The sequence below is a fragment of the Nanorana parkeri genome, unplaced genomic scaffold (assembly GCF_000935625.1).
Source record: "Nanorana parkeri isolate BGI_ZX_2015 unplaced genomic scaffold, ASM93562v1 scaffold295, whole genome shotgun sequence".
NCBI classification, from domain to species: domain Eukaryota; kingdom Metazoa; phylum Chordata; class Amphibia; order Anura; family Dicroglossidae; genus Nanorana; species Nanorana parkeri.
Window position 1 is genome coordinate 811,578 of NW_017306563.1, and position 23,043 is coordinate 834,620.

Sequence of the window (23,043 nt, forward strand, 5' to 3'; positions counted from 1 at the left end):
CTCCTGTGACACGAGAGAAGTAAAGGCAAAACAAAAGATTGGCTTGTTCTCAGTTAAGCTGGCCATACACTGGTCATACGTCAGCCGAGTCCACAATCAACTCTTCTCAAAATGCAGAGCAACACATTTGCATCTTTTCCAAAGAATTGGCCGTGTTAATTGATCAGCCATTGTTGCTGGGAAGTGATATGTCCAAAAGGATGTCGATGATGCAAATGTCCGCAGACAATGAGCAGTTATCTGACCTAAACCTCAGTACACGTGTGTGTGTGTGTTATCTAACCGTAATGAAAGATTATACACGTGTGTTTACAATGTGGCTCGGATCTTTACTAGTCATCGGACTCATTTTCCTTATATTCATCTACCTGGATTTCTTTACTTTGTTCTTGTGTTTTGCAATCCTATCTATCAGTCACAGGTGGATTTTGTTTGCTGGCTGTATTGTGGAATGCCGAGTGGCACCAGATTTTGATGGTGTTGAGCAACTCTTTGGGCGGTCTATCCATAGACATGTCATTCAAACTGACTGGATCAGGTTTTCTGTCTCTGTCTCTGGTCAGCCAGCATATGCTCATCCTCTGAAGTCTATGATCAGCATGGTGGAGGCCATTCTGACTTAGAATTAGGTATATGTGTGAGCCCGCACACAACCGCCAGTGATGAATGCCCCTCCTGGCCTGAACAGCTGCTGCCGGGGCGTTCCCTGCCTCATTGGTATGTGTAGCTGCAGGCCAGGGAATGCCTCTGCTTTTTAATATATATTAAAGATGCACCGATACCGGTTTTTCAGTATCGAGTACCGACACCAGAAGTCTCATTAACCTCCCTGGCGGTATGATTATGTCAGGAATTTTGTACCAAAAGCGGTACAATTTTTTGCATGGAAATTTGGTGTTATGTATTGTAGGCCTGCAATTCTTAGTAAATCTTAGGAATAACTCACCTAAATCTGTCCAAACAAGAGTCCAGTAGACATCCCAGGTATGATAAAGTTTGAAACACGAAATTAAAAAATTATAATTTAATAAATTATAAATAATTATAAGAAATTATAATATAATAAATAATTATAACAAATTATAATACAATAATTAAAAAAATGGTCCAGTAAATGGGAATTCTGGGGGCGCTGCTTGATCCGTACCACAGTCAATAGAGTACCAAGTTCGCAAATCACTGAGCTTGGTCGCAGAATCGTCGCTGTTTTAGGTCAAAATCGGTTTTAGACCAGGTAGAAAACAGCGGTAGTAAATTAGAATCACTTGCAGAATTGAGCGATAGCGATTCGTTGGGAAATACGTCCTCAGACACTGAAAGTCTCTGAAAGACACTGAAAGTGTCTGAGGACGAATTTCCCAACGAATCGCTATCGCTCAATTCTGCAAGTGATTCTAATTTACTATCGCTGTTTTCTACCTGGTCTAAAACCGCTTTTGACCTAAAGGGACGCTTTTTGGATGCCATGGATGTTCACAAGTTTCCAGGCAGAAAGAACAATAAAAGTGCAGGCAGGGCACTGGACAGAGCTCTAGGGACAAAATTGAAGTGAAATAGTTTGATACATAAGTGTAATTATAGCAGATTACATTGTATTCTGTGTAAATGTCATTTTTCACTTTTGAATTTCCCGCCGACTCCGCCCGACGCTGTGACGCCCGAAAACTAAACTGAAACTCAGATGCCGGCCGCGTACAGCAGAGGACGCCGCGGGCTCGTAGGGACAAGGTAAGTGACAATTTTCTGTGCATTCCCGAGTCTGACTCGGGGTTACCGCTCCTGGTATGGAAAATTAACCCCGAGCCAGACTCGGGAATACCGCCAGGGAGGTTAAGGAAGCCGGGCGGCGTGTAATGACTCGCCAACCGCCTTCCTGATTAGTGGGCAGCTGGCTCCATGCTCCCTCATCACCAGGTAATGAAGCATGGGGGCGGCTTTCTGGCCAATCGGGGGGCTGGTAATTACTTGCCACCCGGCTTCCTGATAAGCCAGCTTACCGAGTCATCACACGCCGTCCGGCTTCCCGATTGGCCAGAAAGCCGGCTTCATGCTGCCTCATCACCAAGGGCGGGGGGGGGGGGGGGGGGGTGTAGTGATGGTATGTCCCTCGGCTTCCTCACATCTTATACAATGTGTATAGAACGGGAAGACTCGAGAATCCTTAGAGGGGGAGAGAGGCTCCGGGGAGCGGTCTAAGAACAAGCCAACGTTCAGCCAGCCTGTGGCCCCCATCAGCACCCCTCCGTTCCACAAAAGTCAGGTTTTCAATCAACTGTTGTCAGTGTTTGGTCTTAAAATTCTCGGCTGAACATGACTGCAACCAGCTAACTGCAGTCCGTGTTCAAGGACCAGGGAAAGCCAACAATAATGCGTATATGTGTAGAGATTTCCGGTGCCTACACTTTGCATTCACTCCTCGCTTTTTGCGCCGTGTTGTACAATGAATGTGAGGGAGTGTGTCTAGTACAGAAGCTGGATGTAGACTTAGTATGGGGAACGCTGTGTCTGTGCGAGTCTTCTCTTTGCTCTCCTGTTCTGGTTCTCACCATACATCCCCCCCACCCCCTCCTCTGTAAGGCCGCCGATGGCAGTGAAGGGGGAGGGGAGGGAGCCGCAGCAATAAGTGGGTCAGTGAGATGAATATTCGTGTTACCCGTAGCAACCAGAAGCGATGTGTGTTCCGGAGGCCTCGGGGCTCTTCTTGTGTGCGGAGCTGGGAGGATAGATGCCGTCTGTAGTCCCCCAGTCCTGACGTGTTCCTTTTTTCATTCTGCAGCAATGGAAGCCACAGGCAGGCCCGGAGCCGTCGGCTACGTCTTTCTAAGTCTAATTCCTCCACATATCTTCACACGGGCCTGTTCATTTCATGCCTCTGTCATTTCGTCGCCTCAGGCTCCGTCTCATGCTGTTACCTCATGGTGATGCTCCAAACAAAGCAAACCTGTCTCCCCCGCTACCCACAATGCACTGCCTGCTCCTTTATTATTATGGTGGCATGGCGTGTTCTGTCCCTCTGAACTGCTTGTCTTCTCACTTCCATTTTGCTGTCTCGGTGCTTTGGACACAATGGATACCGCGCCTCATGATACTCCACAGATCAATATACACAATTATTATTATACAGGATTTATATAGCGCCAATAGTTTGCACAGCGCTTTACAACATAAGGAAGACATTAGTCACAATACAATTTAAGACAAGGGTTAGGGTTTACGTACACTTTATTGGCTTTTCCATACAAGCCGTGTCTGAACGTGTAGCTTGCAGGGGCACAGTGCATACAGGTGCATCCATATAGATCAAGGGTTGCCAAACTCCAGCTGTGGTGAAACTACAAATCTCATGAGGCATCTCTCTCCTGGAGTCATGTCTGTGAGAATCTTGCAATGCCTCATAGGATTTGTAGTTCCACCACAGCTGGAGGGCCAGAGTTTGGCTACCCCGATATAGACTGTTATTTGTGTGTCTGTGGGGGCGGTTGTATGGGCCAACCAGAGCTCGGCCGACCCATATATTGAATATCGCACTCTCTGCTGGGCCACCCTGACCCTCCTGTATACCTTGACAATGCCGGAAGCATTGCACATGGAAGTGCTGAGATCTGATGTGTGCCAGTTGCTTGTGTGTCCTATGTGCTAAAGGAGATGCATGTAGATGACAGTCCAGAGTGCTGTAACTCGATCAGAATTGGACTCCGAGCTGATGATTTATATCTTTTTCTCTGGATCGTCCATCCAGCCTCTCCGTATACATCGCTGGTGCAAGTGAACAGAGGAAGCTGTATATCCAGAGCTTGATGTTGATGAATGACAGGAACTCCCGGAACAACATTTCCTCAAAAACAAAGAAAAGTGTGTCTATAGCATCCAATTAGAATCCGGTTTCCTTTTTTTTCTGATGTAGACAAAAATAAAAAATTGTTCTCTGCAGGCAAAGGAGGCTTTTTTTTCTGGATCTGCACCGATCTGACCCCTTGTCGCGGATGCATACAGGAAGCCTCCTAAAGGTCCAGGCTTTGTAGAACACAGCGAGCCGGGGCTGCTTGTATGTATTTGTTGCAGCACCGGCGTTTCTGTTTATAAGTAGGGTAATACACAGAGGAGGGCGGCATTTCAAATGTGACTTTACGTATGCTTCAGGTTACATGCCAGTGCAGATTGACAAAAGCTTGTTGACTGCGACGGAATCATGTCTGTGACCTGAGGCCTAATGGTGCATGTTTTAGGTTCTCGCTGGTGAGATGATATCAGGGGTGCGGAATTCCTGACACCAGGGACATGTAGTTCCGGGCGCCGGGCAGGTGTTTTTTTTGTCTAAATTTTTTTGCACACGGAGAATGCTCTGTGTGATCAGTGAGACGGGAGAGCTGTACTCATAGCCTTCCTGTCTCAGCTGCAGAGGAGATCGAGCACGATACTGTGCTTAATATCCTGTATTGGAGGGCAGGCTCCATAAAGAGAACCTGTCACCTCCAAACACTATCGCACAAGGGCTTGTTTTCCCCTGTGTGATAGCAGTAAAGTGAAGAAAAAAAAATTGATCAGAAGTAAAAAAATTATAAAATAAAAATGTAAAACTGCCCCCGTCATCTGCATGCAAATAAACACAGACGGGGCATACTGTGTGCTTGCGTACTGCCCCCATTCCACTTTGCGCCATATTGTGATAGCGGGGCAGCAGAGCTCTCTAACGCACACAATGCACATTCAAGAGTGAGTTCACGGGTGTACTATCTGTACCCCAACGCAGCCCTGCACCATGGATTTTGAATTTTGCTTGCAAATTGCGAGCCTCGTTGGTCAGCGTAGTCACCTGACCATCGCACTGACCAATAAGAAGAGCTGCTTAGCAAGGTTAACCTCTTGGCAACCAGCGACGTACTCAGTATGTCATTGGCAGCGTGCCCGTTTAAACAGCCGCCGGGACTCTGTTTACAATTGTAAAACCGGCTGTCGGCTTTACAATAGAAGCGATTCTGGCGACTCGGCTGTCGCCACATCGCTTCTGCGGGCCAGTATAGTGCCACCATCTTATTCTACAGGGTCTTGGCTTTCAGAAAATAGATAATGTTTGAGGGTTTGAAGTAATTTTTAGGCCTACAATGTGGCTTATATCATGTGCAAAGAAACGGAAAAAGGCCTCGGCATCGAAAGGGCCCTTAAGGGGTTTTATAGGTTTTAGTTAAAATTATGTTTTGTATCAAGAAAAGTAGATTGTCATGGGGGACGAGTAGATTGTCATGGGGGACGAGTAGATTGTCATGGGGGACGAGTAAGATGGTCATGGGGGACGAGTAAGATGGTCATGGGGGACGAGTAAGATGGTCATGGGGGACGAGTAAGATGGTCATGGGGGACGAGTTAGATGGTCATGGGGGACAAGTCGATTAGGCCCTTGCTTTAGTCCTTGTACAAGTAGTTTTTAAAAAAAACGTTCTGCACCCCCTGAAAAAGAACACAGCAGTTATTTCACCAAGATCTGCAGCATCCAAAAATACAGAAAAGAGGCTGAGGGCACCGGTCTAGCAGCCAGCCTAAAAGAAAATCTTGTTTTTCTAAAGGACAACAAGCACTTAACCCTTGCAGGAGGGGGAGGGGGTGGCTAGGCCCACTGCAAGGATCATGATTATTTCTGCCCGGAGTTCTTTAAACACTGAAAAATCTGACTCATTTACTAGTTTCATGTGAACATTTGCTCAGTCATGCCTTTTTATTAAACTGATTAACTCGTACAATATCACGCCTAATAGACTTCTTTTTTTCTTATCTTCCAGGTGCTTATTGCCTGTCTGTATCAGACTACGATCCCAACCGCGGACTGAACGTCAAGCATTATAAGATCCGCAAATTGGACAGCGGCGGATTCTACATCACATCTCGGACTCAGTTCAGCAATCTCCAGCAGCTGGTGGCCTATTACAGCAGTAAGATCTGAGAGGGCGATGGCGGCATTGGGTGCAATTCATGTAGGCGGAAGAGAAGGGACTTAGGTTTCCAGGCAAAGAAGTCGGAGGGGCGGGTGAGGTCAGGATGTGTAGGTTATTTTCTGCCTTTGAAGGTGGAAGGTAATTGAGCCAATAAAAGTCTCAGGCCCTTGGCGGAGGCAGCAGCTGAGGGACAACAGGAAGATTGAGGTCATTTATAACTGAGCAATAAGCCATCCAGAATGAAATTTTTAATATTTAGGTTTAATTGGATTCTGCTCACAGAGCTTTATGGAATGCCTAGAAATAGGCACGTCAGTACCTGCCCTGTAGGAGCTTACCATCTATAGTCTTGGATGGAAGCCCGCTTGGATGGAAGCTGATCAAGAGGCCTGTACTAGTTGTTGGCGGAAACCCAAGCAAGAGAACTTGTATATAACTCAACCCAAAAACTAAAATTTGACACATTGTAGCTTACCAGGAAGCCAAAAGCCTTTTTAATTTCTCTAATTTGCTTCCTTTAATATGAGAATTTTGTTATATCTTGTTATAAAACAACTTGCTGGGCAGGGTCCTCCTCGCCTACTGTTTCTGTAGGTCAATGGAGATTGTCGGTGTTTCTTACTTGTCTTGTATGTTGGCGCTATATAAAGAATTGTCATTAAAAAGCCAGTAAGCTCCTAACATTTGCTCTCTGCTTGTGCTGCACTGAAATCTCAAGCACTGACAGGTTCTCCACTGTGGATTACATAATGCCTCCCCTATATGTTTGTAGATTAGGAGAGCGGGAGGTTTTCTGAAGTCCTTGCACACGCCGCCTGTGAATCCTCAATAGATAAATTTTATGGTCACCATAGGGCAGGGAGAGTGTTACATGTAGGCTCACCAGGTGAAATTAAAGGCAAGAAAAGCCTGAATAACGCTGAAAACGAATGCAGCCAGCCCATCATGTGGGCTGATGAGCTGCCAGTTGAATTTTTAGTCTTGGTTTAAATACGCTTCAAAGGGGCATTTACAGGGCTGGGAGTATTTATCGGAATCGGCGTAACCATCTGACATTAATATTGAAATTTGTGGAGGAAGGTAAGGCACCTTGAGGGGAATTTATCAAAACTGGTGTAGTTGCCCATGGCAACCAGTCGACTTTTATCTTCCATTTTCAAAGCTTCACTGACCAAACTGGAGAGAGAGGCTGGAGAGCTGTACACTTCCTGTCTCAGCTGCACAGGAGATCGAGCACCATGCTGTGCTTAATATCCTGTATTGGAGGGCAGGCTCCATGAAGAGAAACTGTCACCTCCAATCAATCAGGGGCTTGTTATCACCTGCGTGATAGCAGTAAAGCTGATTGATTGCCATGGGCAACTGCTCCAGATTCTGTCTGCTCCGGTTTGATAAATCCCCCCCCCCCCCCCCCTGCGTGTCAATATAAAGTCTTGGAAACTCCTGCCAGTTGGAGATCAATAATCACTTTTAGTGTATGAAAGAAAACAAAGCCATCACGTTATCGGGGATCTAATCTTAGGGCATTTGGTAGTGTTGGATCTGTTAGTTGTTGGCACTGCCGTCTGTGCCTTATATTAGGGATGCACCGATACCGAGTATTTGGGCGAGTACTTGTACACGCCCAAATGCTCTGATACTTACCCCGATACCAGACCAGATATTCCCTGACATGCAGTGCCACAAGGGAACATGGAGCCGGCTTCCTGGCCAATCACGAAGCCGGGTGGCGAGTAATGACCCGACTTCCTGATTGGTTGGGAAGCTGGCTCCATGCTGTTTGGCCAGTGTTCTGAAGTGATAGAACACAGGCTTGATGCTGATTGGCCAGGAAGCCGGCTTCCCAGCCAAACAGCATAGAGCCAGCTTCCCGGGCAATCAAGAAGCCGGGCAGTGTGTCATTACCCGTCGCCCAGCTTACCGAGTGGCCGGGAAGGCAGCTCCATGCTTGTGGAAGTACCGGTATTGGCGAGTACTGAAAGATAAATATCGGCACTTGCACTCGATACCAAAAAAACCGGTATAGTTTCATCCCTACTTTATATGATATCGGTGTTGCGCCGGCAGATACAGACAGCGGTGGTGTAGTGCCATAGCACTGGTTTAATAATGAAATTCCAGTTGCAGTTATTGACTGTTCCACACATTAAAGCATTCTCAGTATTAAGATAATACATGCCCCAGTGTGCCCAAATAGTTTCTTTAATCACTGCCATCTGCTCGGGGTCCACAGTGCAGCTTCCCTGAACTTCCAGGTAGGGCAGTGTATGCCCTGTGCAGTGCACTGGAGACAGTGCAGGCTCCAGCTGGTGTCAGTCATTGACTTGGAGGATAGAGGTGGGGGTGGCTTATCACCAGGGCTATCTTTCTGTGCAGGGAGTATTGCCTACCAGGAGTGCACATGCAAAGGTGACTCCATGGGATGCTGTAAGGGGATTGAGCCACGCAAAGATGGGGATGGGGACATTTTCTAGTGGAGGAATTGTCACCTCAGCCTTGGAACAAACATAAAGGATTTATTAAAACATAGAAAGGGTTAAAGCGCAGTGCATGTAAAGCTGTCTCTATTGCACTGTGCTGCTGAGTCTCATTTCACACCATGACTATCTTTAAAGTAGTATTAAAGTCTCAAACTGCAGATCAAACAAATATACATTGCCCAGCAAAGTATTTCCTAAAATGTTTTTCCTCCAAGCACTTACCATCATTTTTCTAAACAGCTCCCCTAGTTCTCTCAGCTCTGCTTCCCTGAACTTCCTGTCCATTACAAAATCACAAGGGACAGAGCAGACTCCAGCAACTGACCATCTACTAGCTAGGAGAAGGGACGGGTAGCAGGGAGAGGGGAGCGTCTTGCGGAAACTGTGTGGAGAAACACAAAGCTTACTAGCACACACAAGGGTAGCTCCACAGGACCCTGCAAGGGAAAGGATCCACCCTAAAACAGCATATCAAGACCAGTGCTTATGGAACCAGCTGATTCTGCAGGAAACAAAAACTTTTAAAAAAACGAAGCAGCATCCACTGTAAGTGGTTTCATCAGCTGTTGAAATGGCTTCAACATCTTTTGACTATCACTTTAAGGGCTACACAGTTTAACCACTTAGAGGCAGGCATTTAATAGCTGCAAATGTATTTCAGTGCGATAGTCACCGAGCGGTTGAATCTCTGAGTAGCAGATGAAACACCCCGGATCTTTGTCCCAAAGATGCTCCATTCAGTGGCACTGGTAGTAAAACACATACCATGTGTGGCAGGACTACACAGCAGACGGAGTGACAGGATGACCATGTGTCGTCTTTTTTTCTACAATGCTTCTGTTTGAGAAACTAGGAGGATTTTGAAGACAATTTCACGGTCTCGTGTTACCTTTTGAAGTGCTCAGGAAGCAGCTGTTTTTCATGCTGGTCCTGCATATACAAGTGTCCCAGCACCGGAATAAGGACAAAGGAAGTATTTCAGAAGGCAAAGAGCGTTAAAGCCGAGACATGTTTTTAGGGGGTTGCCGGAGCTGAAGATGTACATGTCACTATTGCACGCCATACAGTTCATGTTAGAGCTGCAAGCCTTCCAAAGCCAGTGATGTCATTTATTGTTAATTACAGGTATTTATATATCACTGACGATGTACACAGCACTTTACATAGTGCACAATCACATCAGTCCCTGCCCTCAAGGAGCTTACAGTCTAAGGTCCCTATCTCACAATCATACAAGGCCGATTTAGACATGGGCCAATCAACCTTCCAGCATGTCTTTGGAGTGTGGTAGGAAACCAGAGCACCCGGAGGAAACCCACGCAAGCACAGGGAGAATATGTACTTGTCCCATGTCAGGAAGTGCACTGATATTTTTCAGGCATATCTTCAAGTTACGGCTTTGACTAAATTAAAGTGTATGTCAAGCTAAAAGAGTGGGAAAGGTTTGACCTCCTCTTAGGTTTTTACTGCTATCTGGGGCTCTGCTATAAAAATTTATTTTTTCACTTCCTGTTCTGCTCACTGCAGTTTCACCAGATGAGAAGTGAGGAAAAATCAGCAACAGGGACACAGAAATAAAAATCTGATGAGGGTGTTCTAGCCTTCACCTACTCGTCTAAAGAAAATCTTTGTTTTGTTGTTGGAGAGTTCCCCTCACGCCCTGGGTGGTATATGTTGTCCGTAAGACAGGAAGTAAGGGTAAATCTTTCTAATAGAGCCACATAAAGCAGTAAAGACCTGGCGGAGGTTCTATATTCCCTATAAGATAGCAAATTTTCATTCTTTGAGTATAGGTCAGGGGTAGGGAATTAAAATACAAAGTGGTTCGGTAAGTAAAGTAGTCACAGTAATCAACTAGTACAAGTGAGCTGGGTGGCTGTACAGCCAGTCAGATCACTTGTAGTTGAGGAGCTGGCCCTGCCTACCTGATGTCATTGGTTGCTAGGAAGCCAGCGGTCCTAGCAACCAGTGACTGAAGCAGGGGGGGGGTCCGGCGGTGGGATATGGCTGGCAGTGGAAACACTGGCTTCATAGGTCTGTGTATACACTGTCGGCCAGTACAAGTAAGTGATCGCGGGTCGTGCCTGTACTGCAGCCCGCCATTTGTTGACCACTGGGATAAGTCAACTTCAGGACACATTTGTGATTGGAAGAGAGATTATCTGCACCCTTTTTTCCTATGTACGCCAACTGTTCTTTTAATTTACCCTTTTGATAGCACTCCTCAACAGGTTTTCTCTGTCTCCCCAGAACATGCAGATGGCTTGTGTCACCGGCTGACCACTGTGTGTCCCACGTCCAAGCCACAGACTCAAGGTTTGGCAAAGGATGCCTGGGAAATTCCTAGAGACTCTCTACGTCTGGAGCTTAAGCTGGGACAGGGCTGCTTTGGAGAAGTGTGGATGGGTACGTATTCTCCATGTATAATGCCACATCTTCCATTCTTACACTGAGGTGACTGTTGGTGCATACCACGGTGCCATGAATATATATAAATATATATTTATATAATTTAGTAATGCTAAAGATCATGGAACCATCTCTGGATAATGGCTGTTCATCTGGACAAAGTCATCTGTAATAAACCATGAATACCCATAAATGTCAAGAAGGCCTGGTCATAAGTTCATAGGTACAGAAGTTCATCTTGATCTACCAAGAGTGTGAAGGGGAATATTTAGGCCCCATTCACATGGGGCTTTAAGCTGCAGCTGGTGATTCCTGCTGCAAGACTCCATAGGTTCTTGGCGAAGGAATCCTCGGTCGGCCTGTGTGCATGTAGCTATAGTGTTTTGTGAGTTTTTCGCTTCGTTTGTGTAATTTTTACTTTCCTACTTTGCTAGGTACATGGAATGGCACTACACGGGTGGCTATTAAAACCCTAAAACCAGGCACTATGTCCCCGGAGGCCTTTTTGCAGGAGGCACAGGTCATGAAGAAACTCCGACATGAGAAACTTGTCCAGCTGTATGCAGTGGTGTCCGAAGAGCCTATCTATATTGTGACAGAGTATATGAATAGAGGTGAGACACACACACGCATACGTATATGGTATATAGCTTGTGGCTCTGAGACCGCCTGGTGTATTTGCAATCTGCGCAGGTTTCATAATGCACCCGAAATGTATAAGATTAAACATGGTCAGAAAGGTAAACGTATTTATTATTGCAGGTATTTATATAGTGCCAACAATTTACGCAAGCGCTTTACCTACACCAGTCCCTGCCCTCAAGGAGCTTACAATCGAAGGTTCCTGTTGTGCATGCATACATAGAGAGCTGATTTAGACAGGAGCTAATTTCCTTTCCAGTATGTCTTTGGAGTGTGGGAGGAAACAGGAGGACCCAGAGGAAACCCACAAGGAGGACATGCAAACTCCTTGCAGATATGTCCTGACCGGGGTTCAAACTGGGGACCTCCAGTGCTGCAAGGCAGAAGTACTAACTAAGCCACTGTGCTGCCCTTCAGAGCAATGCCCCAGTTAAACTTGAAAATGAAAGCCCAGTAAACTTTTATTTCTTAGTTTTGGACAAGGCACAGAACCCCTGCCAGGTTTGTATTGTGGAAGGTGTGGGGACAAGGCTCCGGATCTTCTGTTTTTAATATCTCGTGATTGTGCAAAGTCAGCCCAGTGTGTACAGCTCACTTGCTCTGGCAGTGCTGCTCTCCTAAAACCAGTGAACGCTTAGCTAGGGGACACAGGGTCAAAGATAAAGATGTAATAAGCACCAAACCCAAAGAGTCCAAACATGGTTTAATTAGTTGATATTGGGGTGAAGATAAACATCCAACACTTTTCAGGGGCTCTGGCACCCACCTTTTTGTCAGGGCTTGGATTTTGCATGAATTGGGAATTATAGGAATGAGAGCAGCAGCTTGAATAGTAACTGACATAATACAGCTGATGAGTGCCAGCGCAAGACTGTCTCCTAGTCATTTTCCAAATTGAGACTTAAAATTTAAAGTTCACGTAGAATCCAACCCCTGAGGAAGAGGAGGTACCGGAGCCCCCAAAAACACACAGGCTGTTTAAAGGAGAACTATGAGGTGAGTGCTTTTCACTCCCCTCATAGTTCTAGCCGGCCTGTGACAATGAGACTGTCACAGGTCGGCTCAGTAGATCGGGAGGTGAGCGAACACATCCCGGGTTCGCTCACCTCTCGATCCTGTCACGGCTCTCTGCCGTGACAGGGGGAGGGGCTGAATTCCCCTCTCCCCGCTCCGATCTGCCAGCGCTGACTGACGGAACGGAGGGGGCGGGTACAGCTGGCTCTGCCTCTAGATAGGCAGAGCCAGCTGTCACACAGCTGGGCGGATCCCGTCATCTAAGTCGGGATCCGCTCCGGCTGCGGCGTCTCAGTACAACGCGAGCTATAGCTTGCGGTATACTGAGCTTAGGGTAACGGGAGGACGCTAGTTTGTGTCCTCCCGTGACCCTAAGGAGAACTATGGGGAAAAACACTGACCCCATAGTTCTCCTTTTTAGATGCACCTCAATATGAAGTAATGAAGAACCTGCCAGTATGATTTTGGAGTGAAAGAGTGATTTAGGCAATCTAGCGGCCCCAGTGAGACCAGATAATAGTATGTTTGCTCCTCATCATCAGTGTCTTAGTGTCTTCTTCTGTTTCTCCACCACAGGCAGTCTTTTGGACGTTCTTAAAAGCGATATGGGCGGCTACCTCCGACTTCCACAGCTTGTAGACATGTCTGCACAGGTACGTCTGTTTACTTTTATTCCAAGTGAACATTAAGCAAAAGCCGAATTCCAATAGGTATTGTCACCTGTAGCTGGGAACTCAAACATACCTCTGTGTAACAAGTGTTGGGATTGGCAGTAGGCTCTCAGAAACACAGCAAGCATGACCTGTGCCAGTAAACCGATTGTACACATCTTCCAGTGTCCTTGTGAATATTTGTCTGATTAGAAGTCACCAGCTTACTGGGAAATGATCAAGTGACCAGCTTAGTAGCAACCCCTTCTACCCAGAGACGAGCAGCATTTAAGGATTCTTCCTGGAGGGCCGAATCACAGAAACATTTTCTTTTTTGAAGAGGCAAAAAAACCTCACAAAATGTTATGCCACTGTATATTGATTAAATATAATTAAAGCAGAACGCCAGGCAAAACTGTTATTAACCCTTGCAGTGCGGAGATGGTTCATTTTGGTCTAGGGTATCAAATAAAGTTATACTTACTTTATCCTTGGAGCCAGCTGGCTCTTAGACCGGTCCTTCCAGGGTCGTGCCCCCCTCCCCCACCACTCCAGTGGTCTAAGGTCTCGAAGTCATACACTGTGTATAGGGTGTCGAGGGACATAGCATCACTGCAGCGGAGGAGAAGACAGGCTGGAGGGAGTGCTGTCTCAGCTGGCCTTCTCCAAGGATGGGGTGAGTATAACTTGCATGTTTGCTGACAGCAGTAGAGACCGGAATAGGCTCGGGACAGAGGTGAAAAATACAGCAAAGAAAGTCGGGCCACCAACCTCTCTGTGCCAGGCATAGACAAAAATGTAAATCCTTTGGCTGGTAAAACCGCTTCCATACCTTTCTACTGTATATTTAGCTGTTTGCCAGATGTCCACCTTTTTAAATTATTTATTTTAAGGGTTATTGTAGGAAGAACACTACACCGCCTCTATGCTAAGGGTGGGCAAACTCCAGCCCTCCAGCTGTGGTAAAACTACAAATCCCATGATACATCTGTCTTAAGAAGCCAAGCCTATGAGAATCCGGCAATGTCTCATGGGATGTGTAGTGCCACAGCAGTTGGAGGGCCCAAAGTTTGCCCACCCCTGCTCTATGCCCTGTCAGTGTGACACTTTCGCTTAGGATAGGCTCTGTTTTTCATGAATCGCTTCAATGTACAGGTCATGATTCTGCTTTCTTTTATGGTAGATTTCCTCTGGAATGGCATATGTAGAGCGGATGAACTACGTGCATCGTGATCTCCGAGCCGCCAACATCCTCGTAGGCGAGAACCTGGTATGTAAGGTAGCCGACTTTGGACTGGCTCGTCTGATAGAAGATAATGAATACACAGCAAGACAAGGTATGGCCACCATCTCTGAATCACCATCCACTGCGGTCTGCACATAATTACACACGTACACCACTTAATTACATACAGGGGCCTGTTTATCTCCAGTATGCCGCTGCTCCATATCATTATGCTGTACCAGCTGTTTTTCTGTTTACACAGCATTCTAAACCAGATTTACAAAAACACAATGTATCCTAATTTCTTAAAGTGAAACTCTAGATGTCGTTTAGCGAGCAGATATTTTGCTTTGTTATTGCAGTCTTGTCATTAAAGAGACCCTGTCACCCAGTAGAATCAGTGCAACGTGACTAGGTCTATGTATATGCCATCTCCCCAGCACTGCAAAATACCTAGAGCATGTGACTTCTTCCATACTGAGATGCAATGCTATGGCCAAGCAGCAAATCCCTAGGACCAAGTCATGTCGCATGACCTAGTGGTGGTGTCACCTCTCCCTCTGACCCCAGCCAACACTAGGCTGCAACACAGGAAGTAGTGCCTGGGGGGTCTACATGGTTTTTTTTTTTTTTTTTTTTTTTTTTTTTAAGGGAAACACCCCAGGGGGGGTCATCCCTTTCTGATTTCTCGACTTGCGTGCGTCTAGTGCAGTGACGCACTCTAGTGCGTCACTCCACAGGTATGCAACCAGTGATGTTTGGAATACCTAAACACTATTTCAGCTGGCTTATTCCAGGTTAACAAATCCGTAGCTTGTGAAGTCACCATCAGGACAATAGCAATGGCAGATCTCCAAATGTCAGATTCCCTGTAAAATGTAAATGTGATTTCCCCCCCCCCACTCGTTTTTATTGTATTTTCCGTACCATATTGCAATGCTTGTTCATGTGTACAGATTTGTATTTTTTCCTCCGATGGCCGTCTGTATTTCATTGGTCACTGATCTACTTCTGGGATAAAATCTCAGTCACAAAGTAATAGCGTGTGTATGATTTTTCAACCAGTTCCCAAACCGCTAAGCTTTCTGTTAGAAAGGAACATTAAAATTGACCTTTTACCCCCTTACACTAAAAAAAATCACCTCGGCATTCAGCTCTGCATGCTAATATGAAATCATCTTACATTCATTAGTTAAACATTTTTCTTTTACTTACAATTACTGTTTTTCCACTTCCTGGTCCTGTTGGGGCATTAGTGATGTAATCTGTGCCCAAGCATTGCATCCTGGGAAGGTTACATCAGCAGAGCTTTGCTGGGAAATCCCATCTGTAATCTTAAGAGATCTCAGGGAAAGGCATTTACCTCCCCTGAGATGTGAGTGGTCACATGACCTAGTCACATGTGCCAGAGTTCCAGGAAGTAAAGGGAGATATATGAATCTGCCCTCAGTAAAAATGGCCGCTGTGAGAAGACTGGGGAGGAAAGGAAAAATAGGGTATGTAAAGAATACAAATCCTGCAGTTATCTATAAGTATCTGTTTGTAGATTGTCATTACTAAACATTTCTAAATGTGTCTGTTAGATAAGCGTAAGGTTCCCCTTTAATGTGCAATTGTCCAAGAAGTAGAACGTTCATATGTAAAGAACAGATATGGCTGCAGTCAGATCTGCTCACGTCTTTGCTGTAATCCCTCCCCAGCAGCACACACACTCACCGTTCCTTCACACCCTAGCCGCTCCTTTTAATTTGCTATTACTGAGGAAAACCTGGACATCCAGGTATAGAGGACGTGACTATCTTCTTCCTCATGTGACAGCACTGGTGCTTGGTGACATCTCGTTGTAAATATATGTACTCATTTCTCTCTATTAGGTGCCAAGTTTCCTATTAAGTGGACTGCTCCTGAAGCTGCCCTGTATGGACGATTCACTATTAAATCTGACGTCTGGTCATTTGGAATTCTTCTAACAGAGCTGACCACTAAAGGAAGAGTGCCATATCCTGGTTAGTATGACCCGCAATTGCTTACATGGAATACGTTGTCTTTTACATTTGCATACAGACAGTGTACATTTAAAGAAGAACTTTTCCCAGCAATGTCATGTTTCTCAAAACAGTTTTTTTTAAGGCATGATAATTGTCAGGGTTGCCAGTGCTTATTTCAGCTCTCAACTGAACTTTCAAGCCTTTAAAGGCTGGTGTCATAGCTGATCACATGTGCTGCACCATGACAGCGGCAATCCACATAGAGGATAAGATGGCACTTTCCTTAGCTGTAAGGGTTTGGAGGTTGTAGTTCCGCTTTAAAGGAGAACTATGGGGTAAGTGTTTTTCACAAACTAGCGTCCTCCCGTGACCCAAAGCTCAGTATATCGCGAGCTACTTCCCGATCTATTGAGCCGACGTGTGACAGTTTAATTGTCACACGTCGGCTCGAACTATGAGGCTGAGTGATTTTCACTCGCCTCATAGTTCTCCTTTAAGTATATTTGCACTAAACATTATGCATTTATACCTGTCCTTGTATTCTTTAAAATTTACTGAGGAGGAACCCTGTTTCCAACAGTGTGGCCCTGTGTTTGCTTTCATCTTTGCTGTGAAAAAGCTTCTCCTGGCCACCAAAGAGGATGCCAGTGTGAAGACCTGCTTTATATAGAACACAATGAGTAAAGTTGGCATACACATGTAGATTTTCTGTGGTCAGATGGAAAAAGTGCAACAGACTCCTCCATCTACACTAAACTTGCCCAGTAGGAGATTCCCCCATCCACACGCACTTCAGTATCTTGCTAGTCAGAACAGCTGGCTGTCAAAATACCTGAACAATCTGATTGGATGCAGGCATTCTTCAGGTATTTTGAAAGTCAGCGGGGCGGACTAGCAAGATACTGAAGCTTGGCCCAGTGGGAGTATTCCTCCATCCACACAGTTTAGCGTAGATGGAAGAATCTGTTGCACTTTTTCCATCTGACCATAGAAAATCTATAGGTGTATGGCAAGCTTTAGGCTAGCCATATACATGTAAATTTCTATTTCAGCCCTGAGGGCACAACAAGAGACATTGGTCAGTTTCCCCCATCCTTGCTAAACATGTGTTTATGGAATCTTCTCTGCTGACCTAATGTATTCAGACAGCTGTACCACCAGAAACAGCATCTGATTGAATGCAGTTCCTGCTCGGCCAATAATATTCCACCAGGCTCAGTGGACATTATTTAAGCCGTGTTTGGCAGGTGTGATACGTCTCCTGATGTTAGATTTTTCACAGCACAGTAGGATGTACTCCATATCAGGAGGCTGCCCATAGTATTGCTGGAGCAAGGTATACCCATTATGTTGGCATTTTCCAGAGACTTCTGTCACATGTACAAATGTATTGTCTTTAGTAAAAGTGCAGTTTTTAAAGAGACACCGCCACTAGCCCGTTCAAGGCTCGGCTCCCACCCCGAGACTCGGCTCGCACCCCGAGACTCGGCTCCCACAAAGTGTGGATGGGGGAATATAACTTGCTGGGCAGGTGGGCTATTAGCAGATTCTATCGCTTTGTCCTGAATGGGCAAAGTGGCAATTACTCTTTAAATCTTATTTGATATATTGGTTTGCAGCCACAAAAGGATGGCCCCGTCCATCTGCTTTTTCTTACATCTAATCTTCTCCACCCCACAGGGATGGTGAACAGAGAGGTTCTGGACCAAGTGGAGCGTGGTTATCGAATGCCCTGCCCTCCAGACTGCCCCGAATCCCTCCATGATCTGATGTTGCAGTGTTGGAGGAAAGACCCCGAGGAGCGGCCAACATTTGAATACTTACAGGCGTTCTTAGAAGACTATTTCACTGCCACCGAGCCTCAGTACCAACCTGGGGACAACCTCTAGGGAAGACAATCAGAGCTCACACAGTGATCTCTGGCTAACTGTTGGTTGAACAGCCCTTGAGATTTCAGACACGGATGCAATACTCTCCAGATCCTCTGCAGGCTTTCAGCTCTTATTGAGCTCCAAGCTGAAGTGGGAATGTTGGTCCAACCTGGTGGTAATACAAAAAAAAAAGAACCTTTCTCCTTCAGTGATGTTTTGCCTCCATGATTCCTCTGCAGAGATGACGCCTGACATCCATTGCATTCTGGTCCCGGATCGAGTTCTGCTGCTCCTGAAAAATGTCGCCTGCTGACTTTGTATATTTGCTCAGGAGGAAATACCACTCCTTCGTCTTTTCTTGGACCTCAAGCAGTTGGACTTTTTTTGGATGCTTGCAGATTCCACGTTTTGTATGTTCAGCTGTGGGTGGTTTTTGGGGTCTTCCAGAACTCTACAGACCTCTTCCTGAGGGCCAAAGTCCCATATGTCTTCCACCCCCACCTGCCTTCCTCGTGATGTAGAGGACCTGGTGTGTGCTGTCTTTTATAGAATGAAAAAGTGATTACAGTGTACCTAGATACTCTTCTTACCGTCGCTAACTCCATATATACGGCCTGACACTGTTCCCTTAAAAGCATCCTGATCTAGGTCATCGGTTATTAGCCTTTGTTTCATTTGTAATCTCGAATGCAGTGCAGGAATCGTCCAACTCTTCCTTGAAGAGTTGGACGATTCCAGGCTCTTGCCAAATCAATGCTGTGTGATCCATAGGGAGCTGTACATATGCCTCCTATAGACTCCCCTGGCCGGTCCTGTATTTCTACACATTTGGGAAACATTTCCTATGGAGAATATGTCTACCATTGGGACTCATTGATAGGCCTCAGAAGAGCAATAAATGGGATTATTGAGCACTTGTGCAGTAGTATGGGGGGGTTGGCTGTATGGTCCTCGTAGGTCACACAGTATGGATCTGCCAGGAGAGTATTAAACACTTGCGCAGTAGTATAGGAGGGTTGGCTATATGGCTCCTTGTGGGGGGGGGTCACACAGTATGGATCTGCCAGGAGATTGAGTACTTGTGCCAGTAATATGGGAGGGTTGGCTGTATGGCTCCTTGTGGGTCACACAGTATGGATCTTCCAGATTATTGAGTACTTGTGCCAGTAGTATAGGAGGGTTGGCTACATGGCTCCTCGTGGGTCACACAGTATGGATCTGCCATCAGTAGGTATTTGAGGTTGTCTAGGGGAAAGTCGTGGTAGATGAGAGGATAACGCTAATTCCTTTCTTTAGTCTCGAAGATATTCCTTTTCTTTGGAGTGAATTTTGCCGCGAAAATCAAAATGAAACAATCTTTACATAAAAGGTTAAATGGGTGACTGGAGAGAAATAAAACACTGAACTACAAGTTAAAGGACGGGTCTGTCTGTCTCCCTGCACCCGATACGCTGGTTGTGGGTGGACACTTATGGGGTGAGTGGTCTTGTATCCCACTCCTGGTATCTTCTGTGTGATATAAAACAGCGGAGATTCTCGTTCCTCTGTCCATTGTAGTTGGGGGGCAGACTGGGGGACGGAGACCGCCCTGCTGGAGTAGGAAGCCAGTAGGTGCTTCTGATAGCTAAACTGACTCTAATCTCTGAGCAAACCGCGATTTTTAATAAAGTGAGGCAGAACGCTGTGCATCCGACCCAAAATATTTTACTAAAGCTTTGCATAGATTCAGGAATAGTAAACACTTGTTGTCCCTGCCTTTGTTGGGAACATTTCACCTTACTTCCTGTCCCTGTAACAACAGGGCAAGGCATCAAGTGACTGGTTGTCCCTGGGGCAGAAAACCACAGGCTGTAATTAGAACTTGGCAGAGGTTCTAACCCTTGCCTGTTTTGCTGAATGTCCCCACTGGAGACATTTCTCATCACTTCCTGTACTAACAGGAAGTGGAAGGAAATCTCCCCAGTGGGAGGGACAGGATGCAAATAAAACCCGATGAAGGTTCTAAGCCTTTCCTTCTCTGTCCAACACTAATATAAAAAAAAAACGTTTTGGCTGAATTGGGCTTTAAAGTGTCTAAAAAGGAACCTGTTTCTATTACCTCAAGAAACCAATCAGAGGCACAGGCTTCATTTTTTATTATGGGCTTTAGAAGACATTCGGATGAGTACATGTGCTGCATTCATTTTACAGTGTGTCCTGAGCCACCATCTCCTTAAAGAGGAACTGAACTCTGGAACCTGTGCCCCAAGGACTATTCACCAGTGTTGGGTATGGTCCGCCTGCAGTCAAACATTTCCTCAATACTGACCTCCCTCGTTTTCTTCTACACTACGTCTCTGAGTACAGGCGGCCATTTTGATAGAGGCAGGGCTTTGCTTTTCTCATGTCAGAGCCTCCAGCAAGGAGAACAGTGAGCAGCACAGCAATGGATCTCACCAAACTGACTAGCAGTGGCTGAGATCTCACACTGCAGGTATACAGCTCTGAGGCTGTAGTCATACCAAGAACTGCTCTGCTATGTTTCAGAAGGGATTCCAGACAAAAGGTACAATTTATGATTGCACTTAGACACAATGATTATATATATATATATAGTGTATGTATGTATATATAGATAGATAGATAGATAGATAGATGTTCCCTATAACATAGCAAATATTTGAGTTCAGTTCCGCTTTAACCAGTCACACTAGTGCTCTTGCGTAGGACAATAGAGGGAAGTGAAGCTGCATATAGACCAGGGCTGGATAAATCCCAGGAGCCACGTAGCCAATTCTTGTTAGAGTGACAGTTGGCACCTAAATTTTGGCGTTTTCTCTAATTGGTGTAAACTGAGCTGGCCCCTAAAAAAAAAAAAAAAGTCCTGTTGGCCCCTAGATTGGACAGACTGGCTTATGAATTGCATCGGGCAAGACCCTTGGGAAATGCACGGGCAGCAAGACCCTTGGGATTAGGCAAGACCATTGGGAAATGCACAGGGGGCAAGACATTGGGATTAGGCAAGACCATTGGGAAATGCACAGGGGGCAAGACATTGGGATTAGGCAAGACCATTGGGAAATGCACGGGGGGCAAGACATTGGGATTAGGCAAGACCCTTGGGAAATGCACGGGGGCAAGACATTGGGATTAGGCAAGACCATTGGGAAATGCACGGGGGCAAGACATTGGGATTAGGCAAGACCATTGGGAAACGCACGGGGCAAAACATTTTTGCTTGATTTAGCCAAGAAGGGGCTTTTGGGAAACGCTCATCTAATGTCTTTGGGCTCCATAATCTGCATTTGAACACCGATGGATAACATCGCTCTGAGCTACACACGTTCCTTTTCAGACACGTATACAAATGGCCAACCTGACTCCATACCCGTTATAAGGGAGCAATAGTGCAGATTTGGAGGTGCTAGTTCCTTAGTCCAGGACAAAATGGAGAAGGAACATAAAGGAGAGCTCCGGGCAAACATCCAATACACATTTATACAGATCTTTGATGTTTCTGGAGTTCTGCTTTAAAATCAGCTGAAACACGCAAACAAGCAGGTCCCCCCCCCACACTGCATCCATTACATCCCTCATAATAGGCCAAACATGCGTACAACTTTATACTATTTAACGTTTGTCTTCTATTGAAAGGTTACAGTTCCCAAACCTTGGGCCCGCCAGGGGCGGTTGAATATTTTCAGTAGGGCTTTTGATAACGGTACGAATGCATTTCGGAGTGACTGTATGGGAGGTTACTGCCTGGTTCTGTTTAATACCCCTGGTGGCACTGCCAGACTGGGGAGGGTCATTCCTCAATATTTCTCAGGGATGGGAAGGCCTGGAAGTTGTGTTGCCGCTTATGGAACATCAAACAGTGTTTTTACATACCTGCCCTGGTACTGGGTAAGCCCAGCCTGGTGCTGCTGTAGGTGGCAGTTGGTTTGGGTTCGGTACAGAAGTGATTATTAAGACCTTGTGTGCTATGGTGCCAATGGAACGTATCTGCCTGAATATAGGTGACTTTATATGTATATAAATACACTTTTTTTGTTGTTTTCTAATGGTTATATACCGTGCAAAAGGCAGAACTTTGTATTGTGACTGCTTATCTAAACACTGTATGTAGGATTGTGTTCCAGATCTGTCTATGGTATCAGAGGTTTGTTTGTTTTAAACCCATTTAAAGGGTCATTTGATAAGGAGGCTCAATAGTTACATTATAACATTATGACCAGATCTCCTCTTCAATGTGAACCTGTGACCAGGCTGTGAACATGGGGTACCTATTCCTAACGCCTTCCCGTCAGCTGTACGCATAGATATGGCAGGTGAGCTTTAATGGCCATCTGCCATATATATAGATATCTATATAGATATATATGTATATGTATCTCTGGATCTGCGGTTCTGTGCCGAGAGCACGCCCACTCGGTGCTTACTGCCATGGACCGCTTCTGGTTACTGTTTCCAATCTGAAGTCGGTGTGACGGGCTCCTGATCATGTGACCACTGTGACAGCCGTTCTCAGGGATCATATGATTGGGGAGCCTGTCTGTGACTCCCAGCATTCAGAACCTCTTTAAAGAAGAACCCTGGGCAAATAAAAAAAAAATTTACCCTTGTAGTGGGGCTACCCTGAAAGGGTTAAGCGCTCGTTTTGTCTAGGGGGCTCAAAACAGATTTATTCACCTGATCACTGGCCCCGCTGGGCTGCTAGACCGGTCTCCGCAGCCTCTGCTTTCTTTTGCTCTGGCAGTCTAAGGACCGCTGACATCATCAGGTCTTATGCAGGTCCACTGACTTGCATTGGACGCAAGGACGCTGAGGGACATCTCATAGCCGGAGCAGAGGGGAT

At 45.8% G+C, this 23,043-nt stretch overlaps 1 protein-coding gene across 2 annotated transcripts in view; it reads left to right on the forward strand.

Moving 5' to 3' along the window:
• Positions 1-18,513, forward strand: part of SRC (SRC proto-oncogene, non-receptor tyrosine kinase) — a 57,309-nt gene extending 38,796 nt beyond the window's left edge. For both annotated transcript variants that reach the window (XM_018557691.1, XM_018557692.1), the window contains 7 exons: positions 5,775-5,924; positions 10,658-10,813; positions 11,251-11,430; positions 13,049-13,125; positions 14,306-14,459; positions 16,222-16,353; positions 18,016-18,513. In XM_018557691.1, coding sequence (XP_018413193.1) covers positions 5,775-5,924; positions 10,658-10,813; positions 11,251-11,430; positions 13,049-13,125; positions 14,306-14,459; positions 16,222-16,353; positions 18,016-18,224 — 1,058 coding nt within the window. In that variant the 3' untranslated portion in view covers positions 18,225-18,513. The remainder of the gene's footprint in view (positions 1-5,774; positions 5,925-10,657; positions 10,814-11,250; positions 11,431-13,048; positions 13,126-14,305; positions 14,460-16,221; positions 16,354-18,015) is intronic.
• Positions 18,514-23,043: the final 4,530 nt, after the last annotated feature.